This window comes from Equus asinus, chromosome 3, assembly GCF_041296235.1.
Source record: "Equus asinus isolate D_3611 breed Donkey chromosome 3, EquAss-T2T_v2, whole genome shotgun sequence".
NCBI lineage: Eukaryota > Metazoa > Chordata > Mammalia > Perissodactyla > Equidae > Equus > Equus asinus.
In genome coordinates, this window is record NC_091792.1 from 81,819,433 (window position 1) to 81,841,839 (window position 22,407).

Below are 22,407 nucleotides of genomic sequence, written 5' to 3' on the forward strand. Positions count from 1 at the left end.
AGTGTATTAAAGTGAGAGTACCTTGGAGACAGCATTAATATTCTTTACCTCTAATATAGAAAAAAGGCAGGCCAGACGCTCCTCGGAGTGAGTGGCTCTATAGGAAAGACAGAAGAAATTTAGATTAATGCCAACTTTTTTTTTCTGGTTGTTATTAGCACATAAAGGATAAAGAAGTGAGGAGGATAAAGAATAGGCAGGAAAGGAGAAAGGTCCTCTGTCTACTGATTATCACTAACAAGAGTAGTGGTGAACCCCTGCGTGCCTACGGACTAGATTGAGGGGAATCCAGACAAGGCAGGACAGGCTGAGCACCTTGGGGCAGCTGGCCCTGAGAGCCAGTGGGAGAAGGAAGTGGTAAGGACGGAGTAGTTGTTAGGACATGCTGGCACTCTTCACACAAACACAATGTGTGTTAAAATACAGCATGCAGCATTGTGATGAACTCAGCTAAGAAATGTATGGGCTTTGTCTTTGTTGCAGTGTTTGAGATTATTCTGGAATATCTGGAAACCAGAGACTGGCAGGAAGCATTTTTTACCATCTTACCCCAGCGGAAAGGAGCTGTTCCCACAGACAACGCCTGTGGAAGTTCCTCACATAACAAGAAGCCTGCCAGAGTTGGAGGTGGACTGGACAGTGATTCCAGTGAAGAGGAAAATAGCAGAAATGAACTGGATTCACCACGTGAGGAAGAAAATCGGGATAAAGAAAACAGCACTGAATCTGCCATGAACTCTATACCACACTAATGTCATCTGGGATCTTTGTTTTTTAGTTAAAGGACAAATTCGGAGAAAATGACATGCTTCAGAGAATATTTGAATTGGAAGAAAATTTCATTTGCTCTATTTCTGTTTTTATTTTTTGGTGAGGAAGATTGGCCCTGAGCTAACATCTGTTGCCAACTTTCCTCATTTTGCTTGAGGAAGACTATTGCTGAGCTAACATCCCTGGCTATCTCCCTCTGTTTCATGTGGGATGCTGCCACAGCATGGCTTGATGAGCGGTGCTAGGTCCACACCTGGGATCCAAACCTTCCAACCACAGGCTGCCAAAGGGGAGTGCGCAAACTTAACCACTACGCTACTGGGCTAGTCCCCTCGTTTTCTCTTAGTTCTGTTGTAAATTTTTAAAACTTTCTTTTAAAATAAAAAGCCCTTATAAGAAAACAATTTTTGCTTTTGCGTAAGATTTAAATGTGTAATTTTTAAAATAGTTTTCTAAGCCTCTAATGAGTTTTTTGAGAATTTTATTAGTAAAGCTTCATTCTCTTTTTTTTTTTTTACTGGAATGTATTCTTTAGAATGTGCCTTCTGACCTTCAGTTTTATTATTTTATGTTTATCTCAGTGCCTTTCTGGTTTGCTGTCTGCTTATTTGTGGAGGTACGTATTCCTAAGTCTCCTGCAAGTCTGCCAAGATGTTCTCTGTGGGAAGTTACCTTCTATTTGCAGGTTTTATATTCAGTTTAGTTACTTCAGAGGAATATAGTGATTTTAGGGAGAAGTGTCAGACTGATAAACTCTACAGTCTATCTTTTGGCTTATGGAGCCTGTCCGTGTTCCTCCTTTGTAAGGCCTTTTTGTGGTCCTAAAGCAGTCACTGAGAGTTAAGAACCTCTTTAAGGTATTTTCTTACTTCCAATAATGGTGATAAATTATTTCAGTTACAAGATTTAGTTTTTCAGGCCAGATTACTTTAAAAGGCTATCAAAGGATCAGTTTTTTCTTTACCTAAATTTAAAAGCAGCTCATAGCAGCTATCCTTTCCTTCCATGTGTACTTTTTTAAAATAAAATATCTATTGGTTCTTAAAGTGAATAAAGTTAACTTTATATCTGTACCTGCCTACTATCATAGAGTAATAATATTCAAGCTAATATAAATGTATGTTTCTGTAAATAATATAAGCATGTGTGAAAATATGCATATAATTGTACATACGTCTGTCCACAGTTTGCATGCTGCTCAGTTATTAACTGATAACAGGATGGAGTTGCCGTGTATCTGTATTAGCATGAAAGATTGTGTTGAACAACACTAAGAAATTTGAATTTCATAAAGTGCAAAAGTCCATAACTAAACATTTGTGTGAGGACGTTGGCAAGGGAAGATGGGGCTGAAAGGAGTTGTTTCAGTTTCCTACTAGTAAACAGTTATGTTTAAAGTACAGTGATTGTTCTTTGTTGCAGCTAAAGTAAGATTTCAGAAGCCTTCACTCAGTTTGGATAAAGTGAGTTTCTGTTCTTTTTATTCATTGGCGTCCCAAATTCTATACACATTTGGTAGAGAGTTCACTGCATTTAGGATGGATGTTCACTGTCCCTTACATTTTGTTGCTTTATTCTTAGTAATCTATTATAGTTATCCGTTTAAAGTAAGGTATGTGAGCAAGGTGTGCGAATAAAGAAAAGCCCCTACAATTCAGGAACAAAGCTATGTCTTAAGTTGTGTTTTTCAGTTTCAAGTTTTTGTGAGTAAATGTGGTTTAGTACCATGAAATATTATGCCTTTTAATTGAATTATTCCATAGGGAATGTTTTTGAAAGGTAGGGAAAAATCATTACAGGCACTGTGTAGTTTAGTTTTCGCTCATTATGAAAACTCTGCGTTAGTGTCCTAGAACTGCCGTAACAAACTACCGCAAACTGGGAGGCTCAAAACAACCGAAACTTGTTCTGTCCCTGGAGCCTGGAGGCTGAAGGCGCAGAGTCGAGGCCTGGGTTGAGTCGTGCTCCCTCAGAAGGCTCTAGGGAACAACCTCCTGGCTTGTGGTGGCTGCCAGTAATCCCTGGTCGTCTGTGGCCTCAGCTGTGTCCTTCCACTCTCTCCTTTGTCGTCATACGGCCTTCTACCCCGGCTTCCGTGCCTGTCTGTGTCCCTCTTACAGGGACACCAGTCATCATCTACGGTGGCCTCACGTTAACTTGATGACATCTACAAAGACCCTGTTTCCAGATAAGGTCACATCCACTGGTACTAGATATTATGATTTGAACATCTTGTGGGTAGACACAATTCTGTCTACTCCAAGTCCATATGTTCAGGCTGTTGATGACAAGAAGGCAAAGATTACAGTCTTCACCTCAAGAAGGCAGAGATTAAAATAAAAAATAACTCATTTCTGAGGTATTTACAAATTTGGTTTTTTAAATAATAGTAATCATTTTTCTTAATGTGTTCTTTTCTCTCAACATTGTTTTCCTTTATTGAGGTGCCGTATTTAAAACTTGGTAATATTAAAGACACTTGTATTGGAACTTAAAGGTTGAGAATTGAGTTAGCACTTAAATTCGTCAGAAGGAGATATCTCTACTGGAATAATGGGATTTTCTCTTATTTCATCTCTTTAAAAACCTATGGTCTTCATAAAGCAAGCACATTCTTAAGGGAAGGGACACTCTTCAGACTGATTCTCCAGAGATTAGTGTATTGCTACCTTGGAGCATTTGAAAATGCTCGGAATTGGAATTGAAAAAAGCAAAAAGGGAAAAAGGAAGCAATTCTGAAAGAATGTCTTTTAGGAGGTGCATGAACAATTACGAAACCCACCAATTACCATTACAAAGTAAAGTGATACATCACTTCACATTGTAGATGGAAAAGGTCACTGAGATGATACAGATAAAAGGCAAGCATTGTCCATAGAACACTGAGAATGTACAAACAGCAGTTGTGGAAAAAAATGGCAGGGATTGGAACTAATGACAGCAGTGGCCTACAGTACTCATTAAGCGACCTCAGCACACAGATATTTGTCTCTGTTTTCCTAGCTCCTTGCCAGACACATAGGGGAGGCACTTAATGAACATGGAGGAGAGAACTAGAGACAGAATCAAGGTAATGCAGTTAGTGGGCAGAGTTGGCTTAAATCTCAGCACTGCCGCTTGTTAATTGTGTGACTGCACAACTTATTCAACCTTTGCAAGTCTCAGTGTCCTCGTTTGTAAATGGGACTGTTAGCCCATTTATCCTATCAGGGTTAAGCAAGCAATTGGTTTGCAACCAAGCAGCAGCTAACTTAGTTTCTCTGTTGGCATGTCTTCATTGCTTGCCTCATTTCTCTTGTTTCTCACTCTTCCTTTTTGACATTGCCTATCTGAAAAAAGTAGTAATGGATAAATAAGGCTTTGTTTCAGGCTCTCCTTTCTGAGCAACCCAGACTTAGATAATATTTTTAAAATGTGAATTTTTTATATTGTAAGAATCAACACTCATTAAACAAAATATTGAAATCAGATCATTTAGTGAAACGTTCCAAAAAGCAATAAAAACAGACGTAAAATGCAGCAACCACAGAAGACTATGTCTCTGTCCTATCAGCAAATGTAAATGGTCTAAAATCATTCAAATTGGACTTAAAAAACCCAAAACTCAATATATGCTGTATTTGAATAAAGTTACTCAACAATGTTGAAAATAAGGGAGACAGGCAATTGGGCAAACAGAAAAAGAAGACAGAAAGCATAGTCTTAACACTCAATCAGGTTCAACATGTTACAATTAAACAAGGAAAAGAAAGGCATGTTGTAATGTTCAAGATCCTTAGTTCAATCCTCGGTGAAGATCTGATGGTTATGAATATCTATGCACCAAATAGCATAGTATTCCATTTCAATGGGAAAAAACTTCAGGAATTACATGAAATAGCAAGAAAGGCGTTAGCGTAAGGAGACTAATTCAACCTCCCGGTCCATGACAGCTCAAGTGGACAAAACAAATAGATGGGAGATTTAGATGCTGTAATTAATAAGACATATATAATTGACATATATCAAGTTCTGTAGGCTGAAAGCAGTTTTCCAGTGCCCCAAGGAATGTTCGTAAGTGTCTATATATTAGCCCACAAAGGAAAATAAGTTCCAGAAGGAGAAAGAATACAGGCAACTTCTCTGAGAACAATACCTTAAAGTGAAAATAAACTTGTAGGATGGAAGGAAATCCTTACTACCTAGAACTACTTCTTTAATGTCAGATGGTCTTTATAGTAAAAAGCAGTGTTAGAAATAAAATTGGTCATGACTTAATTACAAAATTGTAAACTATGTTCACATATTACTTCAAAATATATGAATCAAAATAGACAAAATTACAAAGACTACAGAACTGCAACATCTACCATAATAGTTAGAAAATTTTAATACACATCTTTGTAACTGGTAAATCAAGCACAAAGAAAAATTAGATAGAATATGTAAGATTTGAATAGTATAATTAACAAGTTTTGTTTCATGGATATATCTACAACTTTGTGTCCAACAATTTTAAAATCCACATTCTTTACAAGTCATGTAAAGTTTATGAAATTGACTATGTGCAAAGCCTCAGAGCTACCCTCAAGAAAATCAAAGGATTGATTATTTTTATAGATCACATTAACTGACCACAATGCAATTAAACCATAAATTGTTTAAAAATATAACAAGTTTGAAAAACATCTATGTGGAATTAAAATTTAAAAATACCTGGGGCCAGCCCCGTGGCCGAGTGGTTAAGTTCGCACACTCCACCGCAGGCAGCCCAGTGTTTCGTCAGTTCAAATCCTGGGTGCGGACATGGCACTGCTCATCAAGCCACGCTAAGGCGGCATCCCACATGCCACAACTAGAAGGACCCACAACTAAGAATATGCAGCTATGTACCGGGGGGTTTTGGGGAGAAAAAAGGAAAAAATAAAATCTTAAAAATTAAAAATACCTTCCGAACAACTTATGGGTCACAGGAGAAAACAATGAAAATTAGAAAGTATTTAAAAGTAAATTTGATGAATATGTATTAAAACTTGTGGAATGTAACTAAAGCAACATTTAGAGGAAAACTTAGAGCCTAATTGCTTAAGTTAGAACAAGAAGAAAGACTAGTATTGAGCTATGCATTTAATTTAACAAGTTAAAAAAAGAACAGTGGTGCAGTGGTTAAGTTTGCATTTCCTGCTTCGGCAGCCCAGGGTTCGCTGGTTTGGATCCCGGGTGCGGACCTATGTGCTGCTCGTCAAGCCATGCTGTGGTAGGTGTCCCACATATAAAGTAGAGAAAGATGGGCACAAATGTTAGCTCAGGGCCAATCTTCATCAGCAAAAAGAGGAGGATTGGTGGCAGATGTTAGCTCAGGGCTAATCTTCCTCAAAAAAAATAAAAAAGAACAGGAGAATAAATTTGAAATTGAAAGAGGGAAATAATAAAGATAAAAGCAGCAATAATGAAAAGTAAAACAAACCTACAGTAAAGAGGTTCAAGGCAAAAATCAACTCTGTGAAAAGACTAAGAAAATAGATGAACCTCTACAAAATTAAACAAAAAAATTTTGAGAGAAGGCACATATAATAATATAGAAATGAATAATGGAGATATTAAATGGGAAACAAATGGATGTTATAAAATACTTTATGTCGATACATTTGAAAGTTTATACGAAATGACTAGGTTATAAAAATAAATAAAAATTACCAAAAATAATTCAAGAAAAAAATATTTAAAACCCCAAAGATTTTTATAATTCTAACTACATTGATATATTTTGAAATCTATGACCAAATGTTCCATATGCATATCTATGAGACATACCAAAAGCAAAAAAATCACCTTACACAGATTTTTTGTGGAAAATTAAAAATGAGGGAACAATCATTTTATGAAGCTTGTTAACTGTGCTGTTCAATTCATATATTTTCCCACTTATTTTTTTAATTATCATAAAAACATTAGATTTACCATGTTAACTCTTTTTAAGTGTGCATTTCAGTTGTGTTAAGTAGATTCACATCATTGTGCAACAGATCTCTAGAACTTCTTCATCGTGCAACTCTGAAACTCTATACCCATTAAACGCTAATTCCCCCTCCCCCATGTCTTTGGCAATCACCTTTCTACTTTCTATTTCTATGATTTTGACTATTTTAGATATTTCATATAGTGGAATCATAACTATTTGTCCTTTTGTGACTGGCTTGCTTCGCTTAGCCTAATGTCCTCAAGGTTCATCCATGTTGTAGCATGTGACAGAATTTCCTTCTTTCTTAAGGCTGCATAATATTCCATTGTATGTATATACCACATTTTCTTTATCCATTCATCTGTTGATGGACACTTGGATTTCTTCTACCTCTTGGCTATTTTGAATAATGCTGTTGCGAACGTGGGTGTGCAAATATCTCTTAGAGATCCTGCTTTCAATTCTTTTGGATATATACCCAGAAGTAGGATTGCTGGATTATATGGTGATTCTATTTTTAATTTTTTGAAGAACCTCTATACTGTTTTTCATAATGGCTGTACCATTTTACATTCCCATCAATAATACATAAGGGTTCTGACTTCTCCACATCCTTGCCAACACCTATTTTCTGTTGACAGTGGCCATCCTGATGGGTGTGAGGGGTTAACCCATTGTGGTTTTCATTGCATTTCCCTAGTGGTTAGTCATGTTGCACATCTTTTCATGTACTTCTTGGCTATTTGTATATCTTCTTTGGAGAAATGTCTATTCAAGTCCTTTGCCCATTTTTAAATTGAGTCATTTTTCTCTCATTGAGCTATAGAAGTTCCCTGTATATTCTACATATTAACCCCTTATCAAAAATATGATTTGCAAATATTTTCTCCGTAAGTTGACTTTTCACTATGGTGATTGTTTCATTGGACACGAAGTTTTAACGTTTGGTAGAGTCCCACTTATCTTTTATTTTGTTGCTTGTGTTTTTGGTGTCATATCCAAGAAATCACTGCCCAATCCAATGACCTGAAGGTTTTCCCCTATGTTTTGTCTCAGAGTTTAATGGTTTTAGGTCTTACATTTAGGTCTTTAATCAAGTTTGAATTAATTTTGTATATGGTGTAAGGTAACTTCATTCTTTTGCGTGTGGATAGGTAGTTTTCCCAGCACCAATTGTTGAAGATACTGTCCTTTCCCCATTGTGTAGTCTTGACATCCCGTGTTGAAAATCATTTGGCCATATCTTCAGGGTTTATTTCTGGGCTCTCTATTCTGTTCCACTGGTCTATATGTCTATCTTTATACCAGGACCACACTGTCTTAATTACTACTGATTTTTAGTATGTTTTGAAATCAGAGAGTGTGAGGATTCAAACTTTGTTCTTTTTTCAAGATTGTTTTGGCTGTTTGGGATCCCTTGAAATTCCATACGAATTTCAGAATATTTTTTTCTATTTCTGCAGTGCGTCATTGGGATTTTGATAGGGATTGAGTTGAATCTGTAGATGTCTTTGGTAGGATGGACGTTTTAAGAATATCGTCCTTCAATGCATGAGTGTGGGATGTTTTTCCATTTACTTGTTTCTTCTTTGATTTCTCTTAGCAATGTTTTGTAGTTTTAGATATACAAGTTCTCACTTCCTTAATTAATGTTTATTCCAAAGTATTTTATCTTTTTTGATGATATAGTAAATGGGATTGTTTTTCTTAATTTCCTTTTTGAATAGGTCATTGTTAGTGTATAAGAACGCAACTGATTTTTGAGTGTTGGTTTTGAACCATCAACTTTCTGAATTTGTTTATTAGTTCTAACTGGGGTCTTTTTGGTGGAATCTTTGGAGTTTTCTACATATAAGATCATGTCATCTGGGCCAGCCCTAGTGGCCTAGTGGTTAAGCTCAGTTCTCTCCACTTTGTGGCCCAGGTTCAGTTCCCAGGCGCAGACCCACACCGCTCTATTAGTGGCCATGCTGTGCTGGTGGTCCACATACTAAAAATTAGAGGAAGATTGGCACGGATGTTAGCTCAGGGTGAATCTTCCTCAGCAGAAAAAAAAAAAAAATCATGTCCTCTGTGAACAGAAATCATTTTAATTATCTTCTTCCCCTTCTTTTCCAATTTGTATGCCTTTTATTTCTTTTTGTCAGTGTCTGGCTAGAACTTCCAGTACTATGTTGAATAGAAATGGTGAGAGTGAGCATCCTTGCCTTGTTCTTGATCTTAGAGGAAAAGTTTTTAATCTTTCAATGAATATGATGTTAGCTGTGGGCTTTTCATATGTGGTTTTTATTATGTTGAAATAGTTTCCTTCTCTTCCTTGTTTTTAAGTATTTTTATCATGAAGGGTGTTGAATTTTGTCAAATGCTTTTTTGGCATTGATTGAGATGATGGTGTGACTTTTGTCCTTCATTTTGTTAATGTGGTGTACTGCATTGATTGATTTTCATATATTGAACCATCATTGCATTCCAGGTATAAATCCCACCTGAAAAACTTATGCTAATAAATCATAATGACTGAATATAACTATATGTAAAACATTCAACTCAGGACATTAGAACAATAATGAACCTAAAGAAACTAAAAGAAACAAAGAATGAAAGGAGGTATTAATGAAATAAGAAATAGGAATATTGTAGAACATAGCACTAAATCCAAGATCTGGTTTTTTGAAAGTGATAGTAAAATGTAAAAAGCCACTAACTGAATCCAAAAAATTACAAATACGTAATGAGATTGCAGAATAAACATAGTGAGGAATTTAGAAGAATTATGAGAATTATCAACTCTGAAAATAAATTTGGAAACCTGGATGAAATGATTAATTTTATAAGAAAATAAAAATCTCTTAAATTGATCCTCCAAAATACAGAAAATATAACCAGGCCAGTTATCATAGAAGAAATAAAATTGTCAAAGGGTTACCACCTCCCAAACCTCCAAAGCTACATGGTCAGATAGGTGAATTTTATTAAGTTTTCAGGGAGAAGGAATCTGCAATGCTGTTACCACCTCTCCTTAACAGGAAAAAGAGAGAGCGCGCTTCAACATTAATTTGTGAGGTGAGCATTGTCTTGATACGTATCGGCAGTGTCTAGTGGTGAAGCGTGTAGATTCCAGCCACGCTGGGAGCCAGTCACTAAACCTTTGTGTCAGTGTTGACTGTCACCCAAAGGCCAATTTTCCTTTTCGTAGAATATAGTTGTAGCTGCGATATGATTTCTACTTAAGAATTTTTCAGCCCCCTTTCAGCTAGACTGGTTCTCAACCATGGAACGTGACCAGAAGTGATGTTTCCCACTTCAAGTCCAAGACTTTAAGCAGATGTACCCTCCTTGTATAAGGCAGAATAATGCCCCTCCCCCAAGATCCTAATCCGTGGAACCTGTGATATTACATGGTAAGGTGCAATTAAATTGCTAATGATTTGACTTTAAGTTTATCTTGGATAACCTGGAAAACAGGCAGGCCCGATGCCATCACAGGGTCCTTAACAGTGGAGGAGGGGACAGGAGAGAGGGTGTCAGGGAGATGAGTTGTGAGAAAGGCTCAACCAGCCATTGCCGGCTTTAAAGATAGAAAGGGGTCATGAGCCAAGGAGCATGGCAACTTTTAGAAGCTGAAAAAGGCAAGGAAACAGATTCTGCCCTAAATCTTCCACAAGGAACGCAGCCCTGCCAACACCTCCATTTCGGGCCTCGGCCCCCAGAACTGTAAAAGATTAAAAGTGTGCTGGCTTAAGCCCCTACGTTTGTGGTAATTTATTACAGCAGCTATAGGAAACTAATACTTTCCTCCACTCTCTTTTTCCTCCTTTGTCAGCAAGATGCAGTTAATGGTGAAAACTTAGGTGATGGCTGAGCCACAGGATGGAAGAATCCTGGGCCTCTGAAGCACCAAATAAAGTGAAATCATCTGCTGACTGAAAACATACGCTTTGGACGTAAAGGATTTTAAGGATTTTAAAGAGTGAGAAATAGACCTCTGTAGTATTTGAATGGTGACATTTGTTACAACTGTTTATCCCATCCCAGTGAGTACAACTCTCTGTGCCTCAGTTTTTTATTTAAAAAAAAAAAGAGAATAACAATAGTGGTTACCTTAAATATTTATTGTGAAAATTGTTACTATATCAAATGATTCCTGACACACTGGAAGTGTGATATGTCATCATTAAGATTGTGTGCATTCACACATGTACTCACACATGTGCAATTTATAGTATCTTTCTAAATATCAGTGCAAACATTCTAAATAAAATCTTGGCTAATTAGTAGATAGAATCAAGCAATACACTGAAAGAATAATGGTCATCGCCCAAGAGTGGTTTATTTTAAAAGTACAAAAGTTCAATATTAGGAAATTTGCTAATATGATTCACAATTTGCGATGAGTGGAAACTAGCTCCTTTCTGGCTCATAAGTTAGGGATAATTTTTGTTTCTTTTCTTTTTTGGAGGGACGTAAGCATTTTTCAATAATAGTCCAACAACATTGAAACGCTGTGAATTGTGGAAAGTAGCTCAGATGTTAGAATTCTGGGTTTTGTTTGTTTTTCCTCTATCAGAGACTGGGGTAGGTATCAGATTAAAACAACTAATTCTGGTTATGGATGATGGGCCCTGTGCTTATGTGCTAATACTAAGGGTGCAAGACTGGAAATGGAGTATATAAATACACATATTTCTTTTACACATGGCATTAAAATTAACTACAAATAGAAACATTGTCTCCATTAATATTTATTTGGTGACATTATATACAGATGCTTTGAGATTTACCTGTGCCACCACATAGAGGATGTATTGATTCCTTGATACAAGAATATTTTTTTAAAATAATTTGACATTGTAACAAAGTGAAGCCTATTTGTGAAAGATTTAGCCGGGTCGAGAATCTCTACCTGTGGTATTTCACAGGATAAAACGCTCTCTGGGGAGAGAGACTGTCTCCTTGTTGTATGCTCTTGCTGAACCTGCTTTTGTTGCTACGCTCTCCTGAGTTTTAGGCCTAGGAGGAGACTTTGGTTTGCTGAAATATTCTGTAATAGGTATTTTCATCTCATTTCTTCTTATAAACAATGGGGACTTGTGCTCAGCCTCTGAAATAAAAAAAATATATAAACAAGACATTATACAATTAAACATCAAATTTAGTTTCTGTCGTGTTTTGGTAGCAAATGACACACAAAAACTACATGAAGTTTAGATGAATCAAATACACCCCAAATTCATAAAGGAATCTATTCTTATCTTTCTTTCTTACCACCTGCTCATCTTTGATGAGTTGTTTGTTCTATAAAATGCAGTATATGTTCTTTCACTCTTAGAATCAAACATTATTTTGGTAGGAATGATTTAGAGCTGGTAAAGGTGATGGGCAAGGATGGGACCAGTGAGAGAAAGGAGAAGGATCTGTGGTCTTGACAGACAAAAGAGAAGATAGACAAGTAGGTTAAAACAATTGTACTCCTAAGACCTTCCTAAGGCCTACATGGTTATAACAAGCAGAAATAAGGATTTGGGGAGATGCTGAATATCAACACTGGAGACAAAGGGCTATGATGTGGGGATTCTAATGCAAAATTTTCCAAATATCTAGACAGGGTAGAATATATTTGGGGCCTATAATGAAGACATAGATAAGTAATAGAAACCATCATTGTCATGGGGTCGGCCCGGTGGCGCAGCGGTTAAGTTTGCACATTCCACTTTGGCGGCCCGGGGTTCGCCAGTTCTGATCCCGGGTGTGGACCTACGCACCACTGGTCAAGCCATGCTGTGGCAGGCATCCCACATATAAAGTGGAGGAAGATGGGCATGGATGTTAGCTCAGGGCCAGTCTTCCTCAAAAAAAAAACAATTAAAAAAAAAGAAAGAAACCTTCACCGTCATGACTTACAGTCCTAGGGCAAAGAGAGTGTTAGGAGAAGTCAGATACACTAGGCCATCCTCGGAGTGTCAGAGTAAGGGAGTATTTTCTAATTTCTAAACTACACTTATTTTATTCCCTATCAGTAAATAGAGCCTCTTCTGGGTCTGGTTAACCACAAAGGAAATTGCTGGGGTCTAGAGTGACCTCAAGGAGCTCTAACTCATTACCCTATCATTCCTGGTAGGAGGTGAACCTGTAGAAATAACGAGACAGCCTTCTGTTTGAGGCTTGCAGACATACTTCATGGTTGTGGCTCTGGAGTCATTGTTGCTGTGCTTATTTTAAAGCTAGGAGTTGCCAAACCCACAGGGACATTCAAATTGGGCTATTCTGGGCCAAAGTAGGCCTTTCCACAATTCTTCATTTTTCTTGGTTCAAATTTTTGGCTGGGGCTGGACTTCTGGTGGGGACACAAAACTGCTACTCTATTGATTTCAGGTGTCTCATGGGGCATCAGCTTGTGGCCGATTGCCGTTTTACTATTTTCTCCAGTCGACTTTGTTTTTAGTGAAAATCATTTAGCTCAATGACAGGTAAGCTGTCTAGATGCAAAACTCTGAGATCATTGTCCTTTTGTGAGGTCAATGCAGGGCTTCTCCTGTCGCTGGATTGGTGTGACCAAACCTAGAGTTCCTGCTGTCCTGCTTCTCAAAGAGTGTCCCTGATAAGGACCTCTGCCTTTCAAAACAAAGTTAATTTATGTCAAATCTGTCTCTATGAGAAATTCAGCAGATGCTGTGCCTCAAGTGCGGCTGGAAATCACTACAGTATTATACTGCCTTTAAAACCATCGATCCTTAATATCTGTGTTCCTAACTAGTTAGATACTTACTGGTTTCCTTATACCAACTCAGTAATTATCACAAACTGTACTTAACCTTTCGGCACTTCCTTATTTCCTTCAGATCCTTGACTTGATACTCTAAATCAGTTGGAGAAAGAGAAAATGAAATTCACAGATAGAAACGAGTACTTTCTATACAAAATAATCCCTTTGTTTTTCAATGCAGACAGTATTAAATTTACTTTCCAATGAAAGATTCTGACTTTGAGTAACTATCTAAACAGTACATCACTAAGGTAGAGAGACTGACCCTGACTATCTCCCAGTTTCCAACTGTATGGAAATTTTAAGGTGGAGACAAATTGTAGACAAAATTCTCCTCTGTCATGGTGCTTTTTAAAATGACATATTATGTCTTTTGAATATTTTTCTCTGAATTTAAGCTTTACCCAACTTTTAATTTTAAAGCAATAAGATTTTCCCTCCCAGCTTAAATAACTTCTTACCGCATTCTTTCACCACGATATTATACATAAATGTGTATTTTCTTGTGTTATTGAAATTACAAATTTTAAGAAAAATTTCTGCTGAAATAATTTCCAATTCCTGTAACAGTTATTTTTCCCCCTGGCAGCCCCCAGGAATATTTCAGAGAAAATTAACTGAAGTCATTTATTTTATTCTTGCATTGTTCCACACAAAAAAAGTGATACCTATGTGATAGGCAATTAACAAAATATACAATAACAATACAATTTTGGTTCCTTTTATTGCTTCTATTTTTAGGTAAACTAAAAAACCCTATATTTTCTTGGATTTCTGAGTGGCTACTCTTGCTTTGCCATTGTGGAAAGGGAGCTTTCCTCAAAACAAAGTTTGTTGGGAAAGGAAGACACAGCCCTGCCAAGATGCTCTGAACAACCCGATTCAGAACGACTCTCATGCTACATTCCCTCACTGAATCAAGAGGAGACTTATAACCTCAGCGTGTTTAGTATTTTGAAAAATAACAAGAAGCAAATTCTAAGTCCTTGCGGGCCGCATGGCCTCTAGGTGGCCGTCGTGTCTAATTACCTGGCCAGGTGAGGTCCTTCCCTAGATCCGGTCAGCACTTTTGATTTTGCGGTTGAATTTAGGGGCGATTTAACTTTGGGTGGCTTCCCAGTTTCTGCTGCTGGTTCTGCTGAGGTGTTTCTTCGCTGGTGAGCCAATAAGTTTATCTCAGTCAGCTCAGCGTGAATCAAAGCTGAGATCCACTCTTTTTCTGATTGAAAAAAAGGAGGGGGAAGAAGGTTCTCATTATCACGTTGGTGAGAAACACAGGATTAGTTCTTTTGCCCAGCACTCCAGTGTGAAAGGCTGGTAATCTGTGTTCCCAGTAGGCACCTGTGTGTGAGTCAAGGTTTCTGCAGAAAAGTTGGTCCACATCAACCTAGTTTCTGTTGACCTGTGATCCTGTGGACTGCCCAGAGGAGTTAACTCACTGAGGTACTTGTCCTTGAATGGCAGTGGACTGGTTTTTAAATATTGAGTACAAAACCCAGCCTTACAGGCCACTGCCAAGTGAAAACACAAGGATACCTATACACAATAATAAGTACAATATGATCTCATTAAAACACAGACCAGTAGTTAACTACTACATAGTTACAGGTATATTTAGAAAGATTTACACCAAAGTATTCACTGAAATGATGTCTGTGATAATTTAATTGATTATTGCTCTTCTTTTGTTTTTTCTTTTTTCTAGTTCATCCGTTTTTCTCCCCCAACAATAAACACTTATTATTTCTGTAATTTTTTTTTGTTACATTCTTAAAAAAGAAAAAAAAAAGAGAGCAACTAAAGATTCCCTACCTCCAAAATACTTCTCAATTGCCTGCCAAGTTGTCCTGAATTCCTGGGGTAAGGTACTATTTCCAAAATGCTTCCCATTTAAAAACATTACTCTGTCCCTAATACACTGCTATTTCCTGACTTTGCTTAGTGCAGTCTCAGAGAGGCCCCAGACCAGCATTATCAGCATCACCTGGGAACTGTTAGAAACGCAAATTCTCAGGCCCCACCCCCCTCAGAAGTTTTCACGGTGAGTCTGATGATCAGCTAGGTTTGAGGATAGCTGCTCCATGCTATTTATGGTTGTCCCACTGGAACTGTCATATGTTTTCATGGAACAGACCAAGAAGGGCCTAAAGATGATGAACTTGATGATTTTGGTGGGGAATTGGCAGAGCTGTTGGAATCTGAAACTTGGAAGGCTGGGCTCCTGCCTGCATACCAAAGAAGGAAACAGGCTCTGGGTTCAGGGAGAGCCCTGGATGTGTGGACTTAAGAGGAGAAAGGCAAATCAGCCCTGGATACACGTGTTTCACGTCACCCAAAGAAGTTCAGTTTGGGGCATACCTAATTTTGGGTTATTGAATGACCAGCTTGCATGCAGTTGGGTTTACAGGACTGCAAAGACTCTGAGACTCAAACACTAGGAAAATCATATTGCAACGTTATCTTTGCAAATCCAAGGTAGAAAACTTCAAATACTGGCACATTCCTGGTTGCTGACAATAAACAGAGCTCAGTGTTTGCAAATGCTTATTTTAATCTCACCTTTTGAACTTGCATGAAGCAGCCACTGTAGAACTTCTGCCAGAGAATCGGTATGTAAAATGTTGCAGAGCTTTGCCAGAATCTGACAGAAAATATTAGAGTTACATGGTGAGCAAATAAATCATACAGCCACAAGGTTCCCTTTACTTTTTCCACAATCTCGTCTTCCCAAATGTCACTCTGTGCATGATGCTCAATTAAATCAATTGGGATTTAACTTGGGAGCCAAATTTCAAATAATACACAGTGGAATCTTAACAAAACACCTCCAATACAAGTAATAGTTTAGGTTAGGCGAGGCAATGTTTCTCTTGTTTTGTCTGTTCAGTACCAAAATCTTCCGGAGGAGCAATTCACTATTTGTCTCTTGGGGAATTGATCCTTTCCCACTGCCCTGCGGGGTTCTAAAGGGGGTCTTCCAGTCACAGAGCTGTCCCCATCTGTACTGCTCCTCTTGGGAGGGGGTGAATCTAGCTGGATTCATCATTGAGCCTCGGTTTCCTGAAGACAGTGATTGGCACAATGAAATAGAAATATAATTCCATTTTGTCAATCAGAATCGTTCCTTGACATTTTTTATCTGAGCTAAGGGCTGAAGTGTGGATGATAGAGGAGACAGATATATGGAATAATTCTAATAAAATGGACTATAATAAGCACTAAAGTACAAGTATTAAACACATGTAATGATATTTCCAGTTTGACCCTAAATTCTATCTGTTTTTGGAACTTGGACATATCTGAAATTCACACGTGTCTCCTGAACTTCAGTCTTACATATCCATCTGCTTACCAGGTGCATGCACTTAGATATACTATAGGTACTTTGAACCCAAAATATCTAAAACTAAACCCATCTTTCTCTTCCTAAAACCTGCTCCAAACTTCCTGTTCCTCCTGGTTCCCCTGTGTCAGTGGACAGCACCAGCATACATTGAACGTACGTCCAAGCCAGACCCTGGGATTCATCCCGGACAACTCCCTTTTCTACAACACACTGCCGAACAAGTTCAGTACATTCTTCTTTCTAAATTTCAAATCTCTCCGTTTCTCTTTATCCCCACAGTCTTGACCCAGTCTACCCATCATCAATTCTTACACTACTGCAACATCCTTTTTCTTAGTCTCTCTGCCCAAAATCTTCTCTTAAAATACTATTAATCCCACAAATATTTGTGTCTGTCATTGATCCAGATGCTGGAGATATAGAACTGAAATTAGAGGGCAGAAAAATCCACTGGCCTGTATTGAGCTTTGTTACATTATTAAGATTCCTGTCCTCAATGATACCATATCCCAGAAGAGCGTAAGTTAAATTGCTTGTAATTTCACAATAAATCAATGGCCATGGCAAAAATAGAAAAGGAGCCCTATGGTATTCTCTAGACTAGTCTGCCTCTAATGATTTTTCATCAATATGGTGATTGCACATTACTCCCAGCTTCTTCTGACTCATAGAGCACTCGTTGATCAACTTTGAGAGAATACAATTATACTTTCAGTGAGAGGAAGTGTAACATACTCTTCTAGGAAACCTCTTGCTTTCTCTTCATTGAGTTTTATTCTGGGTGGTAGTTAACATATCGGTAGTTGAGTTTGATCTGTTGAAGTTGGATTTTAGGATTTGAAAGTGTAGGTCTAGAGTACTCTATTCTTTTTTAAAGTGTGACGTTTCTGGGGTCTCAGCTGAATTCCTGGTGTGTTCAGCAAAGTCTCTCCACTCTGGCAGATCAGAAGTCTGTCATCTCTAAACAGCGTGCGACCTCCCATTAGCTCTCTTCCGCCAGGTCTCCATCTCACCCCGTGTGTGTGCAGGTTCTCCTGGGCTAAAGACTCACGGAACCCGGTGTGGATTTTGGGAGCCCTTTCTCTCCACAAATCCCTCTACTTCAGTATCTTAATTGATAAATTCCAGCTACCTCAGCATCCCCAAATTCTAGCCAGCAAAGCAGTTATTCTCGATTGGGCTCCACTTCTCTGTGATTAGGAATGTGCCGCAGGTGGAAATCTGGGTTGAATGTAGGAATCAGCCCAATTGTTTCCCTTCTCTCAATCGTCATAAATCTATACTGTCTGTTGTCAATGTCTAAAAACAATTTTTTTATGTATTTTCCTCAGTTATATAGTTGTTTATAGTAGGAGGCTAAGTGTCGAACCTTATCTATTATTCTGGAAGCAGAGAACCTTGCCTGCAATTTTGCCTCCAACTCCAAAATTAATTCTGTGTATTGTATCTACAGTGATTTTTCTAAAGTACAACTCTGACCATGTAATTCTTAGAAGGACTTCAGTAGAATTTAAAATTCTTCACTGCCTCCCACAGCCCTGGGATGAAATCTGAACACCTCGCTATGGCTCGTGAAGGACTTGATCATCTGGTCTCTGCTGCAGTCTCCAGCCGCATCACGGCACCCTTCTCCCTGCACGCTCTGCGGCGGCCGTACTAACTGCTTTTAGTTCCTCAAGTAAACAACGCTCTCACCTCTTAGCCTCTAGAGATAAAGGTCTCTTGACTGGGAATTATCTCTTCCACACTTCTCTTCATCTTCTAATTCTGTCTTAAACATTCTTTAGGTTTCTTTCTCCTGAAGACTCTCTTAGCCCAAAATCTCCTCCTGTAAGTTGTTAGAATGCCTGTACAATCCCTCTAATAAGGTATGTGAATGAAGGAGCCAGTTGGATCCCAACTCTAGTATTTTGTTGTTTGACACTAAATATTTATAGAACAAGTGAATGTGTTTGGTAGACTTTTTGATGTCCATAGTAAGGAGACTATTATTTTTACAAATTCAGGATCTTTGGGAGGAAGGCTAAAAACGAAATACTAATAGACACAGAATTTTGTTTTTCTTTCCCTTTAAAGTAATAATTGTGAAGCTGCATACTCTTTCATACACACCCCAGCACAAACATTTCTTGATGTCAAAACCCATTCAGAGTTACCAGCCTGTATGGTAGGAAATTGGAAGATATTTCAGATTTTTTTGTGGACAGTATGGAGGGATGGAATACCACCAAGACAAGCACTATGCTTAGGACTCAAAAAATCTTGGTAAGGCCTATTTTCTCACTTTACTCCCTCTCCTTTCATTTATTTAACAAATTGCCAACAACTATTTGATAAAATGCCATGCTATGTGTGCCAGTTAATATTTTTCAAGCAAAGTGATTCACTAATTAGGAATTAGTGAAAGGAATTAGTTGTGAACAAGACAGACAAGATCCCTTCCTTCAAAGAGTCTACATTTTAGCAGATTTTGTATCAATTGATGTCAAGTCAATATCTGTAAGGTGGAAGATGCTTTTGAGAGGAGCACTCTTTAACAGATGCCCACAAGGCCAGTTCTACAGGATCATGCTGGTCTGTTGATGTGCCCAGGGAAGTGAGACAGCCTTACCAAAACTGGTGTCAGTTTGTGGTTTGGTTGAGTTGAGGGCCCGTGTGGTTAGCTAATCTTCTACAGCTTCACTTTGGTCTTGATAGAAGTTTTCTTTTTAATTTATGTATTCAACATTTAATAAATACTTATTTAATAATTACTAGGTACCTAGCACCTCTCTAGGCACCGAAGATAAAGCAGTAATCAAGACAGACCAGTATGAGATCTTATAAGACTTAAATTTTAGTGTGAGTGGTGTGTGGAGGCAGAGATGATATTGAAATAAATACATACATATGAACATATCAGATATGGCAATGTGCTATGCCAAAAATAACAAAGGCCAATGGGATAGAGTATGACTGGATAGAGAGCTACTTTAGATTGGATGGAGAAGAAATTATTTCTGAATGAGTGATATTTAAACTGAGACCACAATAGAAGAGGGTGACTACTGAGAGGATCAAGGAGAAGAGAATTCTTAGTAGGGGAAGGCCCCTAAGGGTGGGAATGAGCAAAGTACAGAAAGATCAGTGGTGCCAGAGTGTGGTGGGTAAGGTGGACAGTAATTCTGAAGACTCCGAATAATATAAGGTCTTTAGCCAGAATCGTCAGGAAACATATAAACACAAGTCAAGTCTGCAGATACTCTCTTTTCTTTTCCTCTTTTCCTTTTTTTCTCCTTCCCAATTTTAGTCATCAGCATAATTATACCCAATGCCACTGTTAAGCTTGATTTTTAAAATAGTTCTTTATCAGGATTATTCAATAACAATCCTTATGGCATGCTCTGTTATTTGTAATTGCTGTTACAGATACTTATTTAAAGCCACTATCAGAGTCATCATTACAATATTTTGACCCTTGATTCATTGCAATTAGTCTTACAGTGAGGTGATGCGGAAGTTACCCAAAGGATCTAAAGAAGGAAAACAAAGAATGGCAGATGACAAACATCAGCTGATTGATTGATTCTTGACTGTGTGCCCTTCTGAGCAATAACTGTGGAGAGAACCTTCCAGAAGTCTGATGTGACATTTTACTATTAATACAACTAAATTGATAAACCCAGGCAGAGAAAGTTTGAGGAAACAGTTTTTCACGGATAAGAAGAGAGATGAATTTGATTGGAGGAATCTCTGCCTTAAAACATGTGAAGTAAATGTATAGGCAATGGCAAGAAGTTGGAGGCAGTGCCTATCAAGCATTAGGAGGATGATGAAGAAAGACAGGGCAAGAAGAGGGCCGAGTCTGTTAGGCGAACACCAAGCTTTTCATTAGGTCTAAACCAAAGATTGTGTTTCTGTAAGACCGACAGGATTCCAGGGGGAAGTAATGCTGGAAATAAAAACAGGAGCAGGCCTTGGGTTTCAGGCTAAGTAGTTTAAAATCAATTCAGATGTCAAAGGGGAACATTAAAGAGTTTTAAGGATGCTTGTGACGTGATTTTTTGTATATTTATGCAGTTCCCAAGTTATGGATCCAAAACACCTGCCTCTTACTTTGATTTCCTGATCCAGATAGTTTGGTATGCGAATAGTGTTCTCTTTGACGTCAGTCTTGGTATGTATCGCCTCCGAAGAACAGGAGCCGGAAGTGGACCATGCCTGTGGAGGTGACGGTGGATCCTTTTCCTTAATTTCTTCCTAAATCAAAGGTATAATATAATCAACATGCATTGGTATCCACTTACATTTTCTCTGAAAATTGAATGTAAAAAGAGTGAGAAATATTGTAGCTAAATGAGAAACATACGTGAAAGTAAAAAGGAGGTTAGTTTTAGTCCTCCCTTAAAAATCTAATTATCAAATATTTGCATTTGGAGACAAAACAAAGGTGATATATTATTTACTTTTCATGAACGCATTTTAAATGTTTGGTTAAACATCAAGATAATAAGTTTTTAATGTTTAATGTGTAACCTTTATTTATCTTGCTGCTCCAAATAACAACCAACTCATGGCACGAGATTTTCTGTTGAGTGGGAAGCTTTGCATTCTAGGACTGGAAAAAGCCAGCTGAGAGGTTTTATGCCATGTCTGTGAAGAGACTACCTGGTGTGAACTGCTGCTTCCTTGCTTTGCTAAATGGCAGCTGGGAGCTGGAGAATGAAAGAGGTAAACTAAATAACTTCCTTGACGAGTTGGAAGAGGAAATAGAAGGGCTATTTTTTGTTCCGGGAGGCAAATATAATGTTTGCAATTTTTTAAAAAGAGGTTATAAGAGCTTTAAGTCCAAGAAGAGTTATAGAAGCCTTAGATCGGTGTGCCTATTTCAAGAAAGACTTTTTTTAACCTTTAGAAGTGAGTGACATACATACAAACACAGAAGCTAGTGGCTGAATGTGTCAAGAACCAGGAACTGACAATTGGAATTGACACAACAATATTTAACTATTGATGTTTAGTGAAAATAAAGCTATATTATATATAGATGCATTCTTCTGTTAAAGTTTATTATGTAGACTTCTTATCTTGAGGAATAGCAATATATTTTTTTATTCAACCCTCCCTCCAAACACAACTAACAAGACAGATTAAAAAAATAAATAAATAAAACCGTCAAGGAGTGAATAAGATAGGACTTAACAGATGAAAATGAAGGGGAAATGAGAAGCCTGAGATGGAGCAGCGCAGTAGCCGTTTTGCCCTGAGGTCACTGTCCGATCCTGGAAAATGAAAACTTTCCTTTCGAAAGTCTTCAAGGTCCTGGAAGACAGGACTCAAATCTCAGGACCCAAATAAGGGCCAACAAAGGGCTGTACCCTCAAGGTGAAGGTGACCTAGAAGAGCAAGGCTTTGAAGAATAAGTAGCCCGAGATCAAGGCTTGAGCTTGGTTGAAGTTGGTCTAGGCTAGTAGGTTCTACTACTCTGGGTTCCTACAGAAGCAACACAAGTTCTCTCTGGAAGAAAGTCCATTTATCATGAACTTCAGATTCCTACAAGTAATTTTTCATATATAATGTTCAGCAGTTAAGTCATGAGTCAAAGAC

General features: G+C 37.9%; 2 protein-coding genes across 16 annotated transcripts in view; one reads left to right on the forward strand and one right to left on the reverse strand.

The window, feature by feature from the left end:
* The window catches only part of TRMT10A (tRNA methyltransferase 10A), a 19,569-nt gene extending 17,066 nt beyond the window's left edge, over nt 1-2,503 (forward strand). For all 15 annotated transcript variants that reach the window (XM_044766373.2, XM_070505304.1, XM_014846081.3 and 12 more), the window contains one exon: nt 484-2,503. In XM_044766373.2, coding sequence (XP_044622308.2) covers nt 484-752 — 269 coding nt within the window. In that variant the 3' untranslated portion in view covers nt 753-2,503. The remainder of the gene's footprint in view (nt 1-483) is intronic.
* Nucleotides 1,352-22,407, reverse strand: part of C3H4orf17 (chromosome 3 C4orf17 homolog) — a 32,480-nt gene continuing 11,424 nt past the window's right edge. Inside the window, exons 4-8 of the mRNA XM_014846082.3 lie at nt 20,917-21,060; nt 16,035-16,116; nt 14,505-14,694; nt 13,525-13,568; nt 1,352-11,813 (exon numbers count right to left, since the gene is read on the reverse strand). Of these exons, the coding sequence (XP_014701568.3) occupies nt 11,626-11,813; nt 13,525-13,568; nt 14,505-14,694; nt 16,035-16,116; nt 20,917-21,060 (648 nt within the window). The 3' untranslated portion in view covers nt 1,352-11,625. The remainder of the gene's footprint in view (nt 11,814-13,524; nt 13,569-14,504; nt 14,695-16,034; nt 16,117-20,916; nt 21,061-22,407) is intronic.